The 25,130-nt window shown below is 35.0% G+C and overlaps 2 protein-coding genes across 4 annotated transcripts in view; both read left to right on the forward strand.

The window, feature by feature from the left end:
- LOC121412764 (RING finger protein 150-like) overlaps positions 1–11,239 on the forward strand; it is a 60,348-nt gene extending 49,109 nt beyond the window's left edge. Inside the window, exons 7-8 of the mRNA XM_041605531.1 lie at positions 5,645–5,888; positions 9,301–11,239. Of these exons, the coding sequence (XP_041461465.1) occupies positions 5,645–5,888; positions 9,301–9,452 (396 nt within the window). The 3' untranslated portion in view covers positions 9,453–11,239. The remainder of the gene's footprint in view (positions 1–5,644; positions 5,889–9,300) is intronic.
- Positions 11,240–18,349: 7,110 nt separating this feature from the next.
- The window catches only part of LOC121412771 (WD repeat-containing protein on Y chromosome-like), a 49,977-nt gene continuing 43,196 nt past the window's right edge, over positions 18,350–25,130 (forward strand). Inside the window, exons 1-3 of one of the 3 annotated variants that reach the window (XM_041605544.1) lie at positions 18,350–18,451; positions 18,972–19,379; positions 24,228–24,281. In XM_041605544.1, coding sequence (XP_041461478.1) covers positions 18,440–18,451; positions 18,972–19,379; positions 24,228–24,281 — 474 coding nt within the window. In that variant the 5' untranslated portion in view covers positions 18,350–18,439. Of the gene's footprint in view, positions 18,452–18,971; positions 19,380–23,261; positions 23,441–23,484; positions 23,868–24,227; positions 24,282–25,130 lie in introns of those variants that run through there. The other 2 variants (XM_041605549.1, XM_041605553.1) reach the window with 2 other exon arrangements.

Below are 25,130 nucleotides of genomic sequence, written 5' to 3' on the forward strand. Positions count from 1 at the left end.
CTCCTCGGGATTGCTCTCCTTAAGGAGCTCAAATCAATTCAATACAATACATGTATGATAAATTGTAGATTTTTCTTAACATCGTATATGCAATCGCCGTGTAGCTATGAATCAATCTGTGGTGAAACTAGGCCTGGGTCAATACGTTTATAAGATATCACGCTCCTGCTTAAAGGGGAAGTTCACCCTGAAGAAAACTTTGTTGTAAAAATAGCAGAAAAAATAGTAACAAATATTGCTGAAGGTTTGAGGAAAATCCGTTAAAGAGTAAGAAAGTTATTAGAGTTCAAAATTTTGGATTTGTGACGTCATAAACGAGCAGCTGCCCCATGTGTTATGTAATATAAAATGTATGAATTTCAAATTTTGTATGGTTCCTGATGACTTAATTTTGTTTTCTTTTCATGATCGGGTGTGAAATGATTTTTCTATTGATATACAAAAGTGACAGTGAAAACCATTTTCAATTTTCTGAGAAAATGACATTTCATTGATTTTTTACCATTCGCTATGTAGGAATGCTGCTCGCATATGACGTCACAAATCTAATAATTGAAATTCTAATAACTTTTTAATTATTTGATGAATTTTTCTCAAACCTTCGGCAATATTTTTTATTATTTTTTCTGCTATTCTTACAATAAACTTTTTGTCAGGGTGAACTTCCCCTTTAAAAAAAATAAGAATAAAATACTGTACAAAAAAATTGCTAAAATGTCACATTTTACATCTTTAAAATCCATGAAATGGCTATCTATTTTGCATAATTCCTTGAAATTATTTTGATTTAGTTGAAAACTATCAGAGAAATGAAGAATATTCACCTCTTTTCCCGACTCTGATTTGAATTTACACTTGGTAAATATTGTAGTCCCACATGTAGACTTCCGTGGTGTTGCCATGGCGGTAGGAGCGCTGGCGCGATCTCGCTCCTCAAAAATGAAGGTCTGTTATACCTCTTAATGAATTGTACCAGACTGATACTTTCAGTCTGCAGACTTTTTATAAATACATTTCTAGCATCTGATAAGTAGGTGATTTCATAAAGTGTATGGTTTGGGAAATAAGACAACTTTCATACTAAGCTCCCATTTAATTTGGTCTCCTAATAATTTTTCCCAAGCTATCTGTCTCACCCCCTGTATTTAGGCCCTCATTCCTCTCTGTTTTCTAGTTCATACAAAAAGTTGTAATGTTCTCCAATCATCATGTCTTGAACAATTTGTTAAGTGTAATAATAATGCAGAAAAACAAGATTTGGATGTACATGTACATGCCCATGTATATAACTAATTGTTATAAGTATAGTTTAGGCCTGCACCAATTAAAGAGAAATGCCAGTTGTTGCAGTAAACACTGATTTCATGAGAAAGTCTGTAAAACCAGGCTTAATTGTCAGAATATCATCAAGGATCTAGATCTGGTACAGTTACATAAACTGAACATTGTGAAATCTTTAATCTACGCTGAAAAACGTTCACACTGAAGATCACCAACACAGACAGGCACACGTGGGACAGTTTATTATTATTGCTGGAATAAAGACCCGTCGGAAGTGACCGAATCCGCGCTTATTTTGCTTATTTCTTAGCAATTACACAATTTCTCCCAGAATCCTTTGGCACATATTTTTTATTCATACAAACAGACACTTGGGTGGTCATTATATTAGATTCTGTAAAAAGTCATTTTGAGATCGTTACCAACACTGGAATTTATCTTTAATGGTGAACTTGTATTCAAGGTACCATGTTTTATCAGCTTTCATGGACTAAAAGTTGTAGCAAAGGGAAGGTAATAAATTCTCAGAGTTCATGTTGAATCAGAGCCAACATAGATTGGGAGAAAGGAAATTTATTTTTCAACCTAAAGTAATCTATATAGTAATGCCCCATTAAAGCCTAGTTCAGACGTGCAAAAATTACCAGGGATCTCAGTTAATAATGTGATTATTTGGTTTCAAACCGCCTCGATCACAAGAATCCCTGTTAAATTACGAGAACTTTTTAAGGCTAAAAAATACCCGTTAATTATTCCTGCATTCACACCGCCCCGAAACACATCCTTCGGGATAAGTTCCCGAAGTTACGAGCATGCGCAGTATGGTCTGATAAGCAGGCAAGGCTCGAGATTCAAAATCACTAGCCCAGCAGCCACCCACGCCGCCGCGCCCAACGACACGCTGGGCTAAAAGTTCCCGTAATTTGCTTTCACATTGCCAAAATACCTGCGACCTTGGGAAAATCCCCACGAAAGTTCTCATAATTTCGCCAAGTACCTACTATTTAGCGGGTATTTTCTTTCGGGGAAATTACTCGTAGTTTGCTTTCACATTACCAAAATACCTGGTATTTTCTGATCGGGTAAATTTCCCGATCAGAGAATACCTGGAACTGGCGAACTTCGAGGCGGTCTGAAACCACCTATTGTGTAAATTTTCTTGGCCCTTAGATGTGAATTTATCAGCAGTATAGATCTACTCAGGACTGTTGATGTTCAATTAGGCACAATTTAAAAAAACTGCTTGGAAAGACTTAATGTAATACACTAGTTTGTATTACATTGATTGTACAGGAATGGTTTCTCTGTATGTTTCTTGACATTAGCTTTTGTAATAAGAGCTCCCGTTGAAAATCCATCGAAAACTATCTTTAAGAACACTAACTCTTACATTGATTTTCCCCTACAATTTTTCTGAACACCTCTCTATCAATATACCAACCTGGAGAGCATTTCATTTTTTTCCCAATGATTTTCAATGACGGATATTATAAGCTATTGCAAATAAGCTACTGCAAATCTTGGCATCTTCTTGGCTGAGAGCAAGGAATCACCTGACAAAACTTTTTAAGAAATGCTACATTGAACTCTATATCTTCACAGATCTAAGATGGGAGTGTTTTCTGGAGGAAAAATTGTCATGTCAACTCTCCAAACAATATAATTAACTAAAAATTTGAATCATGTACCAAGTTGAAAATACTCTCAGAACTTAAATCTTATATCTTAATTAAATCTGATTTCTTATGCATGCAGTCTTTCTTCAATACAAGTCCATTCCAATTAAATGAAAAGCTTATACCCTTTGTAAGTTTTTTTTAATTATCATTTTTGTATAGAATGTTTCAACATACATTGTATACTCTGGTACAGTAAACCTTGAACATTGGTTCATTGTTCAGTGTTATTATTTAAGGAAAAGGTACTTTGGCAAAACTTTGAATAACTATATGTTGAAAAGAGGTAGCCTATTGAAGATGAAAAGCTTGAACCAGCATTCACATATCAACGAGTGTTCATTTATTTGCACTTATAGGGAAAAAACTATGAAATTTGATTTTTTTTTCAATTCTTAAAACTCATATTTGTGATATGCAGTTCCAATTTTCCCATAGATTCAACTAAGGGTCTGTTTATGCTTCCATTGCGAGGACAGAATCAGCAATTTCAAACGTCGATTCAAAACGCCGATCATAAACGTGGTTCTGGGAGTGCTGTTTATGCTTAACTTTTCAGAGGCAAAATTACGATCTCCAGCTGGCTTCGCATCGTAAAGCGAGGTCAAATTGGGTGCGCCTTTTTTCGAATTTTTTTTTTTTTTGAGTGTTGTTATTACGTGGAGATAACACAGAGCAATGCGACTGTATTTGCCCGCGGATTTTCATCTCACCGGAAGCATGTACGAAATGACGTCATTTAAACACATTTACGATCGTGGTTCCGTTCATACTTCCCCAGAAAGCCTGATTCTGGTCAAACGATGTTTGTGAGTTTACGATCGGCGTTTTGAAACAGCGTTTAAATGAAAGTAAGCATGGACGCAACCGTGTTTTAGACTAATCACGTTTGGAAACGCTGATTCTGGCCTGAAAAGTAGAAGCATAAACACGGACTAAGTGATTCAGAAACCTAAAAGATTCTGCAAGTCAAAGACTACTGCTTCTTACCTTGAACTTGTAGTCTGTTGAATAATGAGGCTTTAGGGTATCAGTGAAGAGGAAAGAATAAAAGGAAAAGGGTTAGCCAGTTTTATTGTTTTACAAAACATGACAGCTGAAGTCGGTTGTTTAAAGGGATACAAAGCCAATTGTTTTCAGAGCAATTTTAGCCGACAGCAGTTCGTGTGGTCCTAATTTCAGCTCAGAAATGGCTTTCTCATATTCATAACAATTTTTTGAAGGAAAGTCAAAAGCGTCAGAATCAACATTAATGTTTATTTTAATATTGCAGGACAAAGTCCATATAATATATCACATTTCCTTATTGTAGTGTCTTCAGGGAAAAACCGAAAAGGGAGCTTTATTATAGGAATAATGAAGTTTCAATATTACCACAATTGAGTGATAATTGCTTCCGGTATGATAATGATTGAATGTATCTACAGTATTCTGTAGTATTCCAGACAATGAAACCTTTCAAATATTTAGTTTCCTTCTCATCTCTCTATGATTTCTTTGTGATTTTTTTCTTAAGGTTTCATGTTCATGTAAAAAAAAATCAGTTTTGATTTTATATAGTTTGTTATACACTGTGTTTAAAGTTCACTGTTTCAACTTTGTATTTTGTTCCACATAGCCACAGTGGAAGTCAATTTTGTTGGGGCTTTTAAACACGTCTCAATAAAATCCATCTTATGTCTTAGCTTATCTTGTCCAAGAATATTGGATTGACAGTTGCAAGGTTTTCTATTATTAGACAACCCTAAACCATGTTCTAAATAATGTAGAATAAGTTTTGTAATCTCAAATATTAAGCTAATGGTAATTTGAAATTATTTAAAGAGAAATTCCAGTAGTTGCAGTAAACACTGATTTCATGAAAAAGTCTGTAAAACCAGGCTTAATTGTCAGTATATCATCGAGGATCTAGATCTGGTACAGTTACATAATCTGAACTTTGTGAAATCTTGAAATCTACGCTGAAAAATGTTTACACTGAAGATCACCAACACAGATAGGCACACATGGGACAGTGTATTATTATTGCTGGAATAAAGACCCGACGGAAGTGACCGAATCCGCGCTTATTTTGCTTATTTCTCAGCAATTACACAATTTCTTCCAGAATCCTTTGGCACATATTTTTTATTCATACAAACAGACACCTGGGTGGTCACTATATTAGATTCTGTAAAAAGTCATTTTGAGATCGTTACCAATACTGGAATTTATCTTTAACAATCATTCTAAAAATAGTATGTATACCTGTAGGGCATTATAGCAGTGCATTAAAACATGTATTTTGGCCTACGTGATTTGCCAATAAATATCTAAGTGTATTGCTTGATGAGCTGAAATCTGACAAATTCCCCACAGGTGTAAGTACAAAACTTGATGTGTAATATTGTGCTGTTTAGCAGCTTATGCCACAATCTAACGAATAATGATCATTAAAGACACTAATACCAGTAATTTTATTGGATGGCTTTTCCTCACGGGATCTACTAGAAATATTCAATTTTTAGGGCCTATATTGCACTCATCTATGATTCATGCAAATGAGTGCAATATTAAACCTATTGAAAATAACTCGTAGAATGTTTCTTGTATCCAATTCTTAGTCATCCAATATGATATAAATACATGGGTAACTGATACATTTTTCATTGACTTTCCTTTTACATTATTTTCTTTATTTTCATTAGATGCCAGTACCACCAACTGAAGAGGCCCATTATATTTTGGAAGTAGGGCAGATTGCATTTGGCTCAGGTTTGGATGATAGTAATGAAGCTGGCAATGGACAGCATGTGGAACCAGTGCGGACACTTCTCAGCAATGGTTCAACCACAGGAGGGCGCTATGTCAGGATGATAGCTGTCGAACATGATCGCCATTCTGATGGCAATGAATCGGTTGAGAGCCGGAATGGGTCCTCTAGCTCAGAAGGTATGGTTTAAAATGTTGGTGTTTTGTTGGATTATTTTGAAAACCCTTAAATGTTTTTCAATTGTTCATATTTAAGGAGTAGAGAATTAGGTCAAGCCAGATTATTGGGTTATTTATAGGAATGGGTGTAATTTAAACCGTCTTTCAGTTATTTTCACTCACATACTGTATTTGCTCTCAACCAATCAGATGCAGGGATTTCAGTTGTGAGTGAAAAATCACTATGTCATGATGTTCCTAAGGCCTCTATACCTCTATAGAAGGTGAAAAGTATCAAGCAATTTTAGCCATGCAAAACTTACATAAATCATGCCTTTTAAAAGGTTAGTCATGCAGTTATAATGACAGTTGTATTCAAGAGAAACTATGTATACCTAAAATACATGTACCATCCCTTTGGTTATTAACCCTGTGAGTGTTCCTATTGAACAGATTACAGAGTTACAAGGGGTAATTCGAGATGAAAATTGGTGCTCTTAAGGCCTGGTCACACCGCCCAAGCGTTGTTGGAGCGGTCGTGGAGCGGTAGGGAGAGAGGATCGAATCTCGACAACGCTCGTCACTGCTCACAAAATTTGGGAAAAAAAAATCTAAAACATGGGCGTTTCCTTAGCGGTGCACCGCTGAAGCCAGCGTAGCTTTGGCATTGGTTTAACGGTGGCGAGCGCATGCGGGCGTCGGCTCGATGGGGTTTAACACTATGATCATGATGACAAAGAGTGTATGGTAAGTTCCCCCATGTCTGCGCGGTCTCCCAAGTCCCCATATTTATAGCCAAATTCTGGTACCGCTCCGACACCTCCATACCAACGCTAAACCAAGGTTCATCACCGCAATGGATCGCTACTTTAACGCCCAGCACCATTCCAGCAATCCCGTGTCCGCTCGGAAAACGCTTAACAACCGCTCCACCAAAGTGTGAACCGTTTAATCACCGGCCGGGCAACGCTGGCGAAGCAGTGGTTGTCCAGCGCTCAGGATTTCTACGTGGCCTAGCAGACAAAAGCATTCACAAACTTTCGTCTAGCAGTGCCAAACTTTGACTGGGCATTGTCAGAGCGGTAGTCAACTTTGCTGGAGCGGAAAATTGCCCGCTCCTCACCACTTGCAATATTTTGAGCAGCTCAAAACTCTCGGAGCGGTAGGAGGGACCATCAGCGGTGTCCGAGCGTATCCGGTGTTGCCTTAACAGAGGCCAACTTTGGTTAAACGTTAGTGAACGGTAGCAAGCGGTGATGATTTTTTCTCTCCGCTCCACGACCGCTCCAACAACGCTCGGGCGGTGTGACCAGGCCTTTATAATTAGAAATTGAAAGGTATTAAGAATTGATATCTAGTCCCTTGTTTCAGAACACTGATCCCCTTTGGGTCTTATGGCTTACAACACAAGAGCCTGGTCTGATCTTTCAAGAACCACCCCCCCTCCCCCTCTCACTCTCCACCAGTATTAATTCTGCTCTTCACAAGAAATTTAACAAAGGGGGTGTCTGGATGAGGAACAATAGTCACCTCAGTATATTAAATATAGTGGTGTTTGAAAGACTACTGAGGATTAACAGCACACAACATCCAGTGGAGAACCTGGGAAGGGTTTCATGAAACAATTAGTTCGTGGATTTCACCGACTTTGGTTATAGGATCCTGAAATCCTTGCATCTGATTGGCTTCGAGCAAATTTGTCATTGAAAATCACTGACAAGAGGATTCATGAAGCACTCTCTAGTCTTATACAATGTTTTGATGCTAGATTGATGAAAAGGGAATCTATGATGTGAATAATTCTGCATGCAATGCATTTTCTCAAAGGAAATCTGGTCTTTTGTTAAGACACATTATTACAATGGAAAGGCAGTGATAATGAAATGCATAGTCGACCGATTCTCAATGATGTAACCGAGTCAAACAGGCAACAAAGATGGCTACAAAAAAGCAAAATGTTTTGGTTGGCATCCACACCGTGCTCAATCCGTTCCATCCAAGGTGTACAAACACAGACCATGTTTTTGCTATAGGAAGTGCTGGTCTTCCGTGGACCTCTCCCTCCTCTTGATAAGGAAATGGGACCGGTTGGTTACATTAACACATGACTGGGTAAATAGCAGTCTCGTGGTAGATCCAGGGATCATAAACCACTGCTCTACCAGGGGTAGTGGGTCCAGGCCTTTTTTCCCCCAAACTTGTTATCATTAGGAAGTCAAAGCTACTCTTATAAACCTAGAGGCCGTTCTCATTACGCTTTCTAAAACTAGTTTACTGGAAACCGATTCAGGAAACCACTTTGGAAGATCGCTTTGCTAGCGTTCCCACTTGATGACATGAAAGTGGTTTTCAAAATCACTTCACGTAAAGCGCTCTTGTTCCTATGGAAACGCTCTCAGTGGGGTGACACGTTTCGCGCGAAATTCGAAACCGCAGCATAGGCATTCTACACCTGTCGTGTGGAATAGCGCGCTCAAAATGTGCGAAGATCGCTTCCCGAAGAACGGTTGTGTCCTCACTTATGCTAAAACCAGTTTAACGAGGCAAAGCAATCTTGAAAACTACATCGCGAGGTGGTTTTCCAAACTGGTTTGGAAGATCGCTTCCAAGACCGCTTTGACCGTTCTCACTACGTGCTAAAGTAGTTTCCACTAAACTAGTTTCCAGTAAACTAGTTTTAGGAACGTAGTGAGAACAGCCTCATATTGAAATTGTGTTGTTTGATAGGTTGAGAGTAAGTTGGTCATAGAATTTGATTTCCAGTCTTGTTTTCATGAAAAGCAAATTTTATGAAGCGATGAAGCAAGGTCTTGGCAAGAGTGAGGATTCTGCTGATGATCTATTTTTTAAGAGCATTAATTTTCTTAGAAAAGTGAATTTTAAATAACTTGCATTTCATACACTATGACATTTATTTATCTGGTCACTTCAATTCAAGAGTGGAGAGTTGTTTAGGGTGTTTAGGGTGTCCTTAGTAGTCTGTCCTTGAATCTTTGTTTATGGTCCTTCTTTCAGGACGATTCTTGTGGATTGTGTCCACTTTTCAATGGAAATAACCCCCCCCCCCGGTCTAATATTTAAATGATATTCACATTTCTACTTTTGATATAAGTTATCATTATTGATTTTGAGAGCTGATTGAGAGTAGTGTTGAAATAAAGTGCAAGGACTATTATTTTATAAACAAAACAATTTGTGGTTCTTGTCAATGTTTGAGGTTTTTAGATTCACGTTTTGAATTCTATTCTTATTGATTGAAAGTAGAGCTAGATCTCATATGCTCTTCTTCCAGAGAAAGTGCTGCTTGAAGATGATGAAGATAAACACACTGGTTGCGTGTGTATGTGTGGAACTTTTCACACACTATTGTTTCATATTATTTCATTGTTCATGTAAACCTTTTTTATTGTTTTTTTTGCTTGATTTGTCGCAGGAATTCTACCTCCAGTGACGACGACCGTAGAGCTTCACGATCAAGACTCTTTGCGGAACTTGGTGGATGATGCTTCACAGAACCGCGTAGAAGAATCCCCGCAAAACCTTGTAGAAGATTCCCAGGATCCTGGCCATGCAACGTCTGTTTAGTTTACAGACATGAACAAAATCTTATTTAAATATTTGTGTATAAAACATTGTGAAATTTTAAAACCATGCTAAAACAGGGTGTTATATATATGTAATGTCAAGTAACAGAACAACAGCTGTACACTCCACCCCCCCCCCCATGGTTATAATGTTTTGTCATTTTCTGAAATAGTACTTAACCATATTTGTGCATCTGTTTTCATCTTTTGGCATATTGTATGAATTATTTTGTATTTCAAATTTATTGTGGTTTTTATGGACAATTGAATTCCATGAATTCATTTAATTGGTCACACAGGTCCTATCAGTTCATGTTTAGTTTTTATAGTTTGTTGGAATGGAAATAGGAATAAATATCATGAATATCATTTTTGATTATAAAACATCCTGTTTCGTATACAGATTTTTTACTGATGCTCTACTTAGATTACTGGTGGTTAATATTATTTTTATGTAGTTTCCCATAAATTTCATGTTGGTTTGACCATGAAATGACTTATTCAGTTTTACTCTGCCCATGAATGTTGCAATTTTGCATATTGTTACAATTGAAATAAAAAGCTGTGGTAATTAATTTTCTGAACTTTCTCATTCAAATTTGTACCAGAGAAACTGAAAATTACTTAAGTGCTTAAGAAAATAGTAGAAAATTTTCTGTTCTCAATTATGTAATAAGGAAATTTAGATTTGAAGAAAAAATTGAAATAAAGATCGTCATTAATATTTAGCATGCAAAGAGGTAAGGAGAAAAGGATAATAAAATCGGTTGATAACAGGAAAATTATAACAACATTACCCTTAAAAAGTATTTACATGACCACATTTATTGAATCAAGAATTTTGCTGAATTAATTTTTCTTGTTTGTTCAATTTTTTTTAATTAAGGGGAGATCCTAAGATCATTTTGATACCTACTTTTAGTAAAGTTGAAGCTTTGAAAAAAGTACATCAATAATTAAAATTGTGTTTTAATGATATGATCTCTACTCCAGGCCTGCTCTACTCAATGGACCACGTTCACCATGCACTCATTATTTTTTAACTCTATTGCACAGATACATACATGTACATTGTATCTAAAAATAATTGTTAGATTACATATAGAATAAAGTTAGCACAGAAAACAAAGTCAATAGTAAATGTGGGAAACTTGAAAAATAGTTTCATATAACAGAGATCACTGGTGAAAAAAAAATTCATATGTTATTTCTACATGAGTGAGATGTTAACTTGACTTGAACTGAAGAGGGCGGTATATACATATATGTAACAGGATCTGTGAAATATCTGTGTAGAATGTTTTCTATTGCACTACCACTACCTGATGTGTAAGAGGTGGCACTTGTCATTGGGTTAAGTGTGATGACGTAAATTAGTTAATAAAATTCATACATGCTTGTGTTGTGTTATAGTTTCAACAGTTGTATGATCGGGAGGAATTTTAAAAGACTGATTCAAGAAAAATCTTTAAAAGCAACTGAAAGTTATTGTTTGCCCATATTAGCAAACATTTAAATAATAGTGTATGGCCTGGACAGATGAATACATGTATCGCCCGAATAAGATCATATCACCTTTGGTATAGCCAAAGGTGAAAATGAATTGACAAATGAATAATATTTCTGAAATTAATCGCTCATTCAAGGAAAATCCATAATTATTTTTGTTATCAGTTATACAAGTAATATCAAACACAAGACATTTTTTTAGCAATTTTGTGATGAATGAGGAAGCATGCAAACAAAATGTAATGGTTGATGTAAAATTTACATCATAATGATAATTTGCGAAATTCATGTCGGTGGTGTATCACCATCAAAGTTGATTGTTAACTTACATACAAGGGATATATACACAATGTATTTTAAACAGAAATGGAAAGTTAAGCAGTGGCCGCGGAACAGTTTTCAAGGGGGGGGGGGCTGACCATGCAAAAAATCACAATCATATGGTCATTTCTACGTTTTTTGTACACGGTACAGCAGCCCCTGTTAAGTGTAATAAACTGATTTTCAAATTGATATAGATTATAGAACATTGATAATGATGATAATTACCATCATCGTGAAAATAAAGATAATGATAATGATGATAGTAGTGAAAATTTGTATATTGCCTTGTCTGTAAAAATTGACACAAGTGAAGTGTTTTTAAAATTCAATCAATATGATTTGTAAATGGACCTGCACAGATAAAAAAAAGTGATGGTCAGTTTAAAGAGGCTTCGTCAAATTATGTGGGATATTTTCTCAGGCCTAGCTATTATTTCAATCTTGTATTTGTAATACCTAATGTGGTTTATAGACTATGTTGTCCACATTCAATTTATACTTATGAGGTGCCGATTGTCTAGTTTCCTAATCAATATACACTATAAATTACTTGGGCTTTAGCTCCAGCTGCTAAAGGTACCTGTTGCATTCAAAGAATTAATCCTGCTGGGTACCCATTTACCTCCTTGGGTTGAGTGCAGCACAATGTGAATCAATTTCTTGTTGAAGGAAATTATGCTATGGCTGGGATTTGAACCCAATACCCTCGGGTTTTAAAGTCCAGAGACTAATCTACTTGAGCACAAGGCTCCACTAGTTTTATCTGACTGTTTACAAGATGGATGTAATTATTGTTGATTATTACACAGCATCAAGAATAATTGAAAGAAACGAGATGGATAATGTTTAATAGATATATGCAAGTGCACTACCCAATAACCTCATGTTGCCTGAGGTTGTTGGCCAGGGGTGGTATATTTCTAATGAGGGCAATATATAAACGTATCTCTGAAAAGCAATTTTTTTTTCTGATACTCAGTTATGATTTAAGTATTGACATGTTTAGTTACATTGTATAAATGAAAACAAATATTATTACTTTTAATATGCATTTGCATTGATGAATGTGATACAGAAAAACGTGTTGACTTTTTTTAGTGTAATTTTCTATCATTTTGAATGGAATGTTTTGAATTTATATTCTATTGCAAATGAATTACATATAAGTCGTTTGACACACTAAGAAATTACTTCTGTAAAAGAAGGGTTTCTTTCCCAAATATTATCTTGCCATTTCATAAAATCATAGTTACTATCTCACTGTCAAAGTTTTTAATTGATTTATGCATTATAAAAAAGTCCTTGCAGGTACACTTGCCAAAGTGGGAGACTCTCATATTAAATCCATACTTTTTTTGGAGGGTGGCTGTGGAATATTAGAAAACATGACTGCTTGTAAGAGTACTAACTATTTTTGTCTTAAGTTGAAGGAGGGAGGGGAAGCTTTCAAATGAAAATGTACAAATATTTTAGTAAACTAGAGATATTTGTCAATTTAAAATGAGTATGTGCACTAACAAACTATAGTGACATGTTTGTATATTGATACATATATGCCTTGTATATAACTGAGCTTTTTATATGTAGCTGTGTGGTTAAAAATTGAATTAATATTTAAACAATTTAAATGTCATTTAGATGATCTCACCAAAGATTTGCCAATATTCAGTAAAGAACAAGAGTTTAGTTTTAGAGTGTATATTTATTTCTGAATACATCTTTAGAATCAGACGTTGTGTAAGATAAGGAAAAGAAGCTATCGCAAGTCAATTATGAAGGATTCTGAGACATACAGTGTTATCCTTTGCCATAGGATGGAACTGCTGTACTGGTTCTTTAATTTAAGTATTTGCATAGCATCTTTTGTCATGTTGCAATAGATAAGAAGGCCTTGCCATGATGATTTTGGTCTGAGTAACCTCATTCAAACCATATCAAATCACTCAAGAGCCACTTTAGTTCAGATGTTCCCCCTTTCTCAGTCACACTATTTCAACATAGCATCAAAAAACTTATTGGAGCCCTTTGATTGGCAGAATGGCCTTTTCTTTTTTGCACAGTAAAACCATATCATTTAAAGTGAAATACCAAACCAAAGTATTAAATAGATCTTAGATCAATACATTAAAAGCAATGTTTGTGCTAGGTGATGGAATTATCATGTATATTATCTTGAAGTATAACATATTTATGGTAGAGCAGTAATGTTATTTTGTCATACAAGTTTATTGGTTGTGTGCAAGGCTCATGTGAAGTGTATCTTCATGAAATGTTGCCAATGTCTACTTTGCATTTAGATAACATCGTTATTGTAAAGATCAAGAAGGATGTTAACATTGTTAATGTTTAACATTGTTAATGTTTTTACAAGTTTTTTTTTTATTGCAAGCATTGATCAGAGATATATGGGGCGTTGCATTTCAAAAATTTGCACAAAATCAAGCGTAATGGGGTATTGTAATGAATGCAAATCAACTACAAATTTGCATTCTATCAAAAGTTTTATTTGGAAATGAACGCTAGTTTCTTAAAACGCCCCAATAGTGATAGTGTTTGGGATGTTTCACCATTGGTTGGAAATGTAAAAATAGTATATCCTTCGCACAACCCCACATTGGTCAGTTCAATGCGCACTTCTGTGCATTCATCACTGAGATCATTCACAAATGGTCTTTGGTACTTAAGCATGACTGAAGTCAAACCTAAATATTTGTGGCACAGCCCTCTGTCTACTACACAAGTAATGTGACTTTGCTCTTGGAATCCAAAGTATATTTAATACATGCATTGTGCAATTTATTGATAAGAATAATCTTGTTTACTGTTAGTAATATGTCATCCTAATAATGATTTACTATATCAATGACACCCAGGACATGTCATATCAGAATTGCTTTTTTTTAAATGGATATATATCTTTCCTGGGGTACCATATCCAGTATTCAATATCATACTTTGAGTGAAAAATTACCCAGGTATATTTCTTAGCTAAGAAATATATATAATGGGTGTCAGTATTAAGTTCAATTATGGATATTTTTTTTTTACTTTACCAGGAAGCAGAATACAATTTTAAAAAAATGTTTCTTTGAAAGAAGTTCATATAAAGCTCAACATTGTAATTCTATCAAGATTACAACTGCATGCAAAAATTTTCAACCTGCCAACCAAGACCCCCAATTATTTTAATCAAGTCTGCTCTTTTGTGTCTAAAAATTCAACAAGCATACTGAGACTACTTCATGAATTGAATACTTAAATATCCTACATGTTTAATCTAAGTAAAAATCTGATCATATTCATTTTTTGTTAGTATTGAACTGAATACTAACTCTGATATGAGATAAATGTCTTGTCAAAGGGCACTGGTACATTGGGTGATTTTAAGTTTGGTGTTTATCTTGGTGTTTTTGTTTGTGTTAGAAGCACAAATAAGATTACCTTCCCAAGCTCCAATACAATGAGAGGTTTACAAAAGTGATTTGAATCAAAGTATTGGTAGACCAATACTTCATTAGACGTCATCCGAGACTAGCTTCATTTAAGTTTGGTGCTGTGCTGATGTGAAATTCAGGTCGTCAACACCAAAACCAACTGGTCAAACTATTCTGTTTCAGAAATTTACTAAATGTGGCTCTTATTAGTCATATTTGAGAGAAACTTTTCAGATAGGGAAACATTAAAAATTGCCAATCTTTCAGAAATTAAAATTTGACATGAATTAGTAAAAGTTAAAAAATTCATTTGTAATGGATTCCCGTCCCTCAGTTTATCTCAATTTTCAAACCAAACTGCACTCTCATCATCAGGCTTCCTGCCTCTGCTTTGAAAAAACAACAACAAAATTTTATGATTTAATTTAATTGCCAACAGGCAAAAAAAAGGAATTCAGGGGTACTTTTCACAACTTACTGCCTAAACATTTAATAAGCTATATTATTGCAATGAATGGGGATTTCAAGGGCTCCTATTTTTAGTTTCCGGGGCTGTTTTGTGCATTTTGGGGCTAAATTGCCCCCAACCCCCGTATAATTTTGTCCCTGGTTGCAATTAGACTTTTGTATAGGCAAAAATGAATCCCGAGTTATTTTGAATTTGGATTATTTTTGTGAAAATATTGTGCACATGCTGTAGTTTTTAAACTGTATATCATGTGCTTGTAAACATTCCCTTAATTGTACAAAGAAGATTACAAAGTAAAATATTTTATGGAAAATGTTAGGAAGTGCTTTGCCTGTGTTGGATAATTGAGTAGGCTGACCTTTTTTATCATCCAACAGGTCTGAATTCATTAAGTTTGCTCACTTCATTCTGGATTTTTTCTTCTTCAATTTGGTTAGGAATGAGAAATGTTACATGGTAAAGTTGGCTTTAAGAAAATTGAACATGTTTCTTATAGTTTATATAATTGATGAATGGATAACAGACATATATATATGTTCTCATTGAACTTATTTATTCTAAATATTTGGAAATTTGTTGATGCATTTACATCAATCATCTTGTACCCTATAATAATTGATGAATTTATATTATTTGTTATATTGATATTTTCCCATCCAATGCTGAATATGATGTATATTCTATTTCATTATCCATCATGGGTATGATCAAATTATGCTGTATTAGCATCACCATCAACACTGTAATTTGTTTGCAACTACTTGGCCATTAGTAATAGCCATGTAGAAGATATGTTAACATGTATATAACCTGAGTATCAATTATGTGTTCAATGCCCGAGTTAGGAACATGTAGCTTTTTGGTTAAAATTTTGATGATTTGAAATAATAGTTGAAGTCAATTATATACGGTTAACACTGAGCACAAACACACAAGAGTTATTAAATGCATTTAAGGACATTGAAAATAATAATTGTTTGTGGTTTATTCTTAGTCTCAAGTTTCTTCTTCACCATAGGTGTCAGACTTCTGTGATGATGGGGGAGGGGGGTGATTGGTGTCTGATGCACTCCCTCACCAAGGGGAGGGGGGTATCCCCCTCCCATGGTAGGGACTTGGAAAAATCAAACAATCATATGCTGAAAATTTCATCAAAATCGGATGTAAAATAAGAAAGTTATGACATTTTAAAATTTCGCTTATTTTTTCACAAAACGGTGATGTGCACAACTCAATGACATGCAAATGAGACAGTTGATGATGTCCATCACACAGTATTTCTTTTGTGTTTTATTGTTTGAATTATACAATATTTCATCTGTTTACAAGGACTCACTTGATTGAACCATATAGTATTAAACAATGCCAATTGCACATATTCAGGGAGGAATTAATCGTCGTTTCACACGACAACGGAGAAAATTTGAATATCTTATATTTGATATAATAAAATACAAAAGAAATAGTGAGTGATGTCATCAGTCTCCTCATTTGCATACCGACAAGGATGTGAAATTAAGCGAAAGTTCAAAATGTGATAACTTTCTTATCTTACATCCGATTTTGATGAAATTTTCAGTGTTATACTTGTTGGATTTTCTCTTTTTATTCAAATCAACTTTTTGTTGGGGTGGACTTGTCCTTTAAAGAAATTGACGTGCAAAAATCACTTTATATATCATACTAAAATCACTTTCTAGGCCATAATATTGTAGTCCACTTTCGCTATTAAATCACCAAACATGGTAATACACAACAAGTTTCAAGTTTACAAGTATTTTATTTCAAGAAGAAGAACAACTCAAAACATTAACACTATAATCAAAATCGGCATTCTCTTTGTAAAAAAAAATACAGTGAGATCCATAGTGATGATTGATAAGCAATTTTCAGTCTTTTACTCATTTTTCCTTCTATTTTATTAGTTATTTAGTTTGGTGTATGTATAATTTTTTGAGTTGAAAAGTGATATAAATTGCATTGGCCATTGATTTCATTGTAAACCCTTTCATACTTGACTGATCTCACTACTCTAGGATAGTGAGCAAAGGGAAAAATTATGTTATTCAAAAATGATGAAGCTATATTCCTAACCTGTGTAACTTCACATAGAAAATGCATTTGTTTTGTATTTATTCATGGCTCATGAAATTACCCTATATCAGCAAGTTCACTTATCACATACAGATGAGTGCAATAGAAGTTGTCTCTTCAGATAAAAACTTAGGATTAACTGATTTAGGGAACAATTTTTTTTTTTTTTTTTTTTGGTTGAATTTCTGTGTTGTTAATTTTTATTGATTTTATGTATCTTTTTAAAGTTATCAATTTTTTTTTTGGAGATATACTGTTTTTTTTTCTTCATGACCTCGAAATATCGGGGAGATGATTGTGCAGGCCACCCCCCCCCCTTAGCCCCATCCCGGATCGACACCCATGTTCTTTTTATTTTTATCTTCTCTTTTTTCTTTTTCTGTACCAAGGGCCTCAGAACCAGGGGTGGGCTTCAGCCCCTCATTGCACCATTTTCAGCAAAATGTGTGCAAACATGAATAAGATTACCATCAGATTGTGATTTTATGCATGTTCAATTTTCAACACTTTCAAATTATTCTGCTGAATCTTCATATTACCTATATATCCAAATCAATATAGTCTTTCTTTTTACAGAAACTTTTACGGATTAAACAACAAAATCTTTTGACTCACTAATTAAGTGGGTGGTAACCCCGGGGTGGGAACTTCAAAAGGGAGTTCCTGATTGGCATTTTGAAAGAAAATATGATATTTTGGTGAAAGAGAAAGTGTGCATAATTGTTTGTGAAGGAGATCGAGAGAGGGGAAGAAAGAGGGGGGGGGGCGAGGGCGTCTATTAATAGGTTGAATAAAGAAATTCAGAAGATATTGTGGATATTGTCATTAGCCTTCAATTGTTGGTGGCCAAAAGGTACATTACCACCTCTTCTCCCAATCAGCATGGGGATAATATGGAGGCAACACCTTGAAAATTGAAAAGAACCAGCGATCTATAAATGTAATGCATGTTTCCTTTTGTTGAAAACATGCTGATGAGCCCTCGACTAAAATAAACCGGAATTGTCTCTGCCGCACTGTCGTCCATATCCATCGGGGCACTCTACCATTTAGCGCAACTATGGTAACAGACCAAGCTTTATCGAGGCTCTGTTGGAAGAAAATAGTCTACGCCGGAGAGAAACTGGGGTGTTGGATTCACGTATATTGGAAATGTAAATGAAATTGAAGGTAAATAAAGAAAACATATAATACCTAATATATCTAATAATAGAAATTGTGTAAAATTAATACCCTTTTTCTAAAAATTTGCAGAAACAAATGAACTAGAAATTTACTAATCATTCTTTAAGCAACTATGAGACTGAAGAGTTAGACTATGAAAATCGGCCGGTGTAATTGTGCACAGTGCAAAATGGTGGTTGGTCTTATTGATTAATTGAGGAGTACGGTATGTCAATGAATGTAATGCAATACTGTACAGAATTGACGTTAACTTTTCGTCGGGGTTTTAGCATTTCTAAAAAGAACTTTATTTATCAACGAAAATCGGAAAACACTGACTATCTTCTTCGACACATGCACAGTTAATGATGCCGGTACCTTGGCGCGCGGTGATTGATTGCATGCTGCAGAATATATCGCGACGACAGCGTTAACTTTCTTTGGACTTGGTGGAGTTAGAGAGGGGAGATTCCCTCTGAACAAATTATCATAACAGTTTAAACATTTATTTCCCAAATTTCTCAAGAATATCATGCCATCGATAAAGAGACCAGGGAAGCCAATTAGGCCTTCATCTGCATCTGCTCGTCTGGAATCTCGATCGCAACCAGCGCCATTTGAAAATGGACGTCCAGCCACAGCAGCACCAGGACTGTTCGGCCAGGGACGGGCAGCTGGCCGGGGAGCCGGACGTGGAGCAGGTCGTGGAGCTGGCGGCTCGGGACATGGTTCAAGTTCAACAAATGCTGCACCTGCGAAAAATACTAATTGGATGTTGAACCGAATGGCAGACTTGGACATCGATGTAAAAAATGAACAACCAGCTAGGAGAATGACTCTTGGAGCTGTGGATGGTCTGACTGACAAGGATAAAGAACAGGCAGCAAGAGTTCGGCACTACGCAAATTCAGCACCTCCTGGGACCTCACTCAAGGTACTGTATATTTGTATTGTACTTTTTAATTGTAGGTCTATGAGTAGGAATTGTGATTTGTTTGTAAAACTTTAATGTTAAGTTATTCTAAAGTTAATGTTTTTTTCATCACACCAAGTCATCAAATAAAAATGAATGCCGGTATTAAAGTTTTTCTTTTTTTGTCCTTTTTTTTTAAACTTGCATTGCAAACTGCCTCTTTGATTTATCATGGTTGGAACTACCCCTTATCTACCACCTAATTTTCTTAGCATCGTATCTGCGAAAATATGTATCAGTTTTACCTAGATTTTGTCTCATTTGTGCAGAAAATTGAGCAGATCAGATTCCCATGTTTAGATCGACAAATCAGATTCTATGCATGTACACTGTGACTGGTAGTGTAGGCCTAGATATCGGCGAACAATTTATACAAGGATTTCACATTTGCTCATTTGTACCCTTCTTTGGAAATTAACCACCTGCTATACACTGAGTTTATGGCTGATTCTTATTGTGGTGGCGAAATATTTGACTCTTAAATCAGTTCTTGTATGATGCTAAATGATTGTCTCACTCCCGGTCTCACTACTCCCACTGTGAGCTCCACTGCTCCAGCACATGATTTGACAACAGATATTTGTTCTAATACTGTTTCCTATCAGATTATTTGGTATGAACAATTGTTTTGCAGCAGGGTTCGGGTCTGGTCAATACAATTTTGATAAATTGTACAAAATTTTTACTTTTTATCTTGTAAATTAGATTCTTATTGTTCCTTTGGTACATGTATGGAAACTGCACCTATTCTCTCACGCATATTGTTTGTAATGCGCAATAATCTTAATGCACGCAAGGTGGTCGGTTTTAAAAGAGGTGGTTGATAAACTGGATATGTGGTGGTCTAACTATACATATTGAAAGAGAAAGAAGGGGAGATGAAGAAAAGCAAGAAAAGGGGGGAAAAGGAAAATATAGAACAAAAATCGGTTGGGGCCAAGTAACTGATTATTTAGAAGAAAAAATTGCTTCAATAAGTTCAATTTCTGGCATTGTCTGGAAAGTCAAGTGAATTTTAGAATATCAATGGAATTCGAGTGCACCTAAGCTAAATCCAGGCATTGCTTGGGTTGTAATATCCTTGCTAACTTGCTGTGTACATGTACAGTATGTGTATTGAGCAAGCCTTCAAGGACCTAATGTAGGCCACAGTGGATTGCTTAGACTTGAGCCTGCAATCACTGGTGTTTCCTTGTGTCTTGACCGATGTCATTCTGTCAAGAAGGAGAAAGATCACAAACAAATCAAGATTGAAAAGAACACAAGGGTGCATTGGACACATATATGTAGAGTGGACAGTAGAGAGAGTAGTACTTTCATGGTACACAATGTATCTTTCTTGGGCAAGTGTTGGTCCTGAACACATGTATGTATTTTCCATATTCTGAATCTCAGTAGAGAGAGAAAAATATATCACCATATGCCGTCTTGCCCTTTCAATCTAAACGCTTTGGCATTTGTCCCTTCTTAATTATTGTTTGTGTAGCTGTGTATTATATTGCACTTCCATTCGCATGATAATTCATCATGCTATCATAATTTTTTTTAGATAAAGAGCCTTTTATATTTGACCATGTTTTTACACAATGAAACATTGTTGATTTTCCCTTTTTAGATAATATAATATTGATTATCATGAGTCCATCAAGAAAAGTCATTGGTAACTTTTAAAGGTTGGACAATGTCCCCTCCCAGCACAGATGCAGTTTGTGCTCCTGTTCTATGTTTCCTTCCAACCCCTGACTCTCTGTGTCAACCCATAGATATTAGATTCCATGGACCTAATTACGTTTAAGTTTTGTACCTGTTATCTGTATCATTGAGTCAGCAAAATACCAGGATTCTCACATCACCTCAATTATTATTTACTTTTTTGTCCATGTTTTTGTTCTGATGTATTTCATTTACATGTATTTTGCTTATTTTGTTCATTTATCTATTGTTTACATTTATACATGTATTTATTGATTTATTTATTCATTTTATTTCTATTTAATTTTTATTTATTCATTTATTTATTTTCATTTATTCATATATTTACCTTTTTGAAGGGGGGGTTACATGTAGGTCCTTATCCATACTTGTCCATTACACACAGTTTATTTAGGTGGGTGTTAAAGCTACAGCCACAATGTTAGATTGCCAATTGTATTTCCATTATTAAAGGTTGCACTCACCTGATCATCTTACATGGCAAACCATAAAGGTTTCTCTGTGATGAAGAAAATTTCTCTGGATATGAGACAGTTCTTTGATTTGTTTGAAATTCAGAGACAAAGAGAAAAAAACATTTGTTTTGGTGTACTTTCTGGTCTCTGCTTTCGATATTTGAAATGGAACAAGTAGCTGCTTCAGTTGAAATGGTAAAATTCAAAACATTCATTTGAATAAAAATCACATTCATAAGATGCCATGAAACAATTATTTGGGTACTCCAGGTTAAAAATGATAAACAGAGAATAATTCACTGAGCAAAATGATGAAAATTTCATCAAAATCTAATTAGAAATAGCAAGTTATTGAATTTTAAAGTTTAGCAATATTGAATTAATTCATTTATTTCATATAATAAATATACGATAAGAATAAGTGGGGATATGACATCTTCAGCTTGCTCATTGCATATTCCTGAAGACATGAATAGAACTATTTCACTGGAATAACCCTAAACTTTGCAATGTAATAGCTTTTTAAAATAGTCCTTGTCCAATTTCAATTTTAGAATACACGGTGAATATCATCCAATGTCAAACAGTTTGTATTTCAGATCATTACTTTGGCACCCCCATCAAGCTTCACTGGAAAGCTATGAAAGAAGATTATAAATGAATACAAAACTCACCTTTGGATTATCTTCTTAACAGAGAATTAAACTTGATTGACCTGTCAAAAGGAGATTACTATTGATGGCTTGATTGAATGGATGAAAGGCCTTTTGCCTTTGAAAGTCTGATTAAAAGTAGTATCTCAGCCTGTCAAGAAAGTTGCTCTTAATGTATACCCAATAACCAAGTAATTTACTGATCAATGTGTACTGATTGATGATGTTACATGTACATCTTTACCCAAGTACTTGATTTAAACAAAAAAAAATACACAAAGATTGTATTCATTTGTTGGACAGGGAAAACCCAAACCATTGCTTTGTTGGCAAAAATGAGCAAGTTTGAGCTTGTGTACCCCAGTAGATTCCATGTTAATTTTTTTTATTGATATAAAGGTAATTTTACATAAAAGTACATGATTGTAAAAAAAGACTTTGGACATGCCTGCAAAGCCATGCATCAAGGCAAAGTGTATCTTACCTCACAATAATGTATTTGTCATAAATACTGAACTGATTAGGTGATGTTTAAAATATGTTTTTAATGAATAAATAATTTCAAATGTATACATTAGTAATTTGGTTTTAGAGAATTAGAAATAAATTTTTTGTATTAATATGAGAATTATCCATGTAAAAGTTATAAGAAATCAAATCCATTTTATCTCATGCATCCTCCTCAATTTTTCACCTTCATTGGTAAAAGTCAATAACCTTTGATTAAACCATTGTATTGATGAATGGGTCAATTACGACATTATAGATTGTTAAATGTTTGTCTCATACTTTCCTAGTATCCCGCATGTACATGTAAGTCATTATATGTGGGAGATTATCCTCAGGGGATCTAAATGACATCTATCAAAATGAGAAGCCACAATTTCCTTGAGTTTTAATAGCCTGAGATGGTGTGCCTAGTGTTTGTTTGTTATACTCCACTGAATCTATGCAATGTCTGAAGCATTCTGTTTTATTCCACCCTTTTGAATCAGTGACCTATTAAAAAAGAAGAACCATTGACTAGAATAATCAAAAGAAGGGTTAGTAGCGCACCAGCAGAAGGGATTGTTGAATCCCAATGGTTGCTAGAGGACGAGGAACGGTTCTACGTGACGTTGGTCCCGCAACATTTGAATGTTAAGGGTGTCTTTTCATGCATTGTTGCGATGCAATGAAGGGGAATGATGATTTCTACGTGGTGAGATATTATCATAGGATTCACACTCTATCAACAAGTTCAAGTGATAAGCCAGTTTTTTTTATGGCTTCATAAAGGCATGGCATGTTTACTTGGTCTGTACCTGTTGATTGCTGGGTAAACTTCTAAATTACCACCATCTCTGACTGGATGCTTGTTTTGTAGATCTTCTAGGAGTGTCAAATTACTCGGGGTCAGGTTTTGATGACCCACGGTTCCAGGATTTGGCACCATATACATGTACCTTCGCCTATTTCACGATGTTTGTTGTAGTTGTGTATAGCATCCCAAGCAAAGAACTTGATGTGACTTGTGTGTGTCAAGAGGTTCATGTGCAATGGTTTTATCTCAGGAATTATCCCGTATTTAGTTCACCATTTCATGGGAACCAACTCTTAATTCAATTTACAACATGTGGCATGAGGTGGTAAGATATTCATCCAATCTGGAAAGTTTCAAGGGAAGTTTAGGGAACCATATCAGTGTGTTGGGGTCCTGTATCTCTCACTGTCATTATGTGTTTATGCGTTGCTATAGGGATGTGTAATGGAGGCATACTCCGAGTCAAGATTTGTTGAGTCTAGAAGTTGCAATGTGTTATTCTTACTCATAGACTTACAAAGAAAACATTCAGGAGATATTTACGTTTTGAATTCTTTGGGTAGTCTACTGAGTACTGGACACATTCTCAAATAAAAGAACTGAAGTCAGGATGAGAGAAATCACGTACAGCATTCAAATGTAACATTTTGCTTTTTATGTTTAATTTTTCTCAATGTTTCTACAGATTGAAGAAAAGATCAATCTAGATGACCTACACAGCTTGAAGAAATTCTTTGAGGTAAGATTATGTTTCATTCATTGTCATTTAAACTCCAGGTTCCACCATATGATTGATAGTGAATGATATGAATAAATGGTGTACGGTAGTTGAAGAAATTGTATTTTGTTTAGAAGATAGACTATTACCCATGGGCAGTTTGCCAGTGTTATTGTTATAAAATGTATTTTTATTTTTCCCCAGTAGCATAAATCATGGTTTGATACTTTGATGCCTTGTGGAGCATATTTTATACATTGGATAACTTACTTGTAGTTTTAAAATCAAATGAATGTTACTTAGGCCAAGTAAAAAAAGAAAGTAGTTGATCGTCCGGGTTTTTTGAGAGCGGTGATGAGGGAGGTCCTTACTATTTGCTATCTTACTATTTTTTTTAAAAACAAGGAGGCATTTTCTCAGCCCATTTTTGACAATAAGTGATGAGGGAGGTCCTTACTATTTACTATTTTTTTTGCTATTTTTTATTCAAATGGTTGTCAGGCCATGTCAAGCTCGAAATATGTGATCGATGCATGCTCAATATTAATAATAAATGAGTAGAAATGTATATATATATATATATACATATATATACAATTGATTGGAAATCTATGGAAAATGTATTATGCAATAAAAATCTATCGATGTATTTATACTGATGTATACCGGTACTGTATTGTAAAACAAAACGTTCATGTCAAGTAAATGATTTAAACATTATTCTATATTAATACATATATATATATTGTAAAGGTAAAAAATGCATGGGGGTGGGATCATTTTTATTACCATGGAGCCATGTTTAGTTTTCCAGAGCCAATCTCTTTTTTAGTTCTGGGCATGGTTTCGCATAGCAGTTTTCCAGCTACT

This window comes from Lytechinus variegatus, chromosome 1, assembly GCF_018143015.1.
Source record: "Lytechinus variegatus isolate NC3 chromosome 1, Lvar_3.0, whole genome shotgun sequence".
NCBI classification, from domain to species: domain Eukaryota; kingdom Metazoa; phylum Echinodermata; class Echinoidea; order Temnopleuroida; family Toxopneustidae; genus Lytechinus; species Lytechinus variegatus.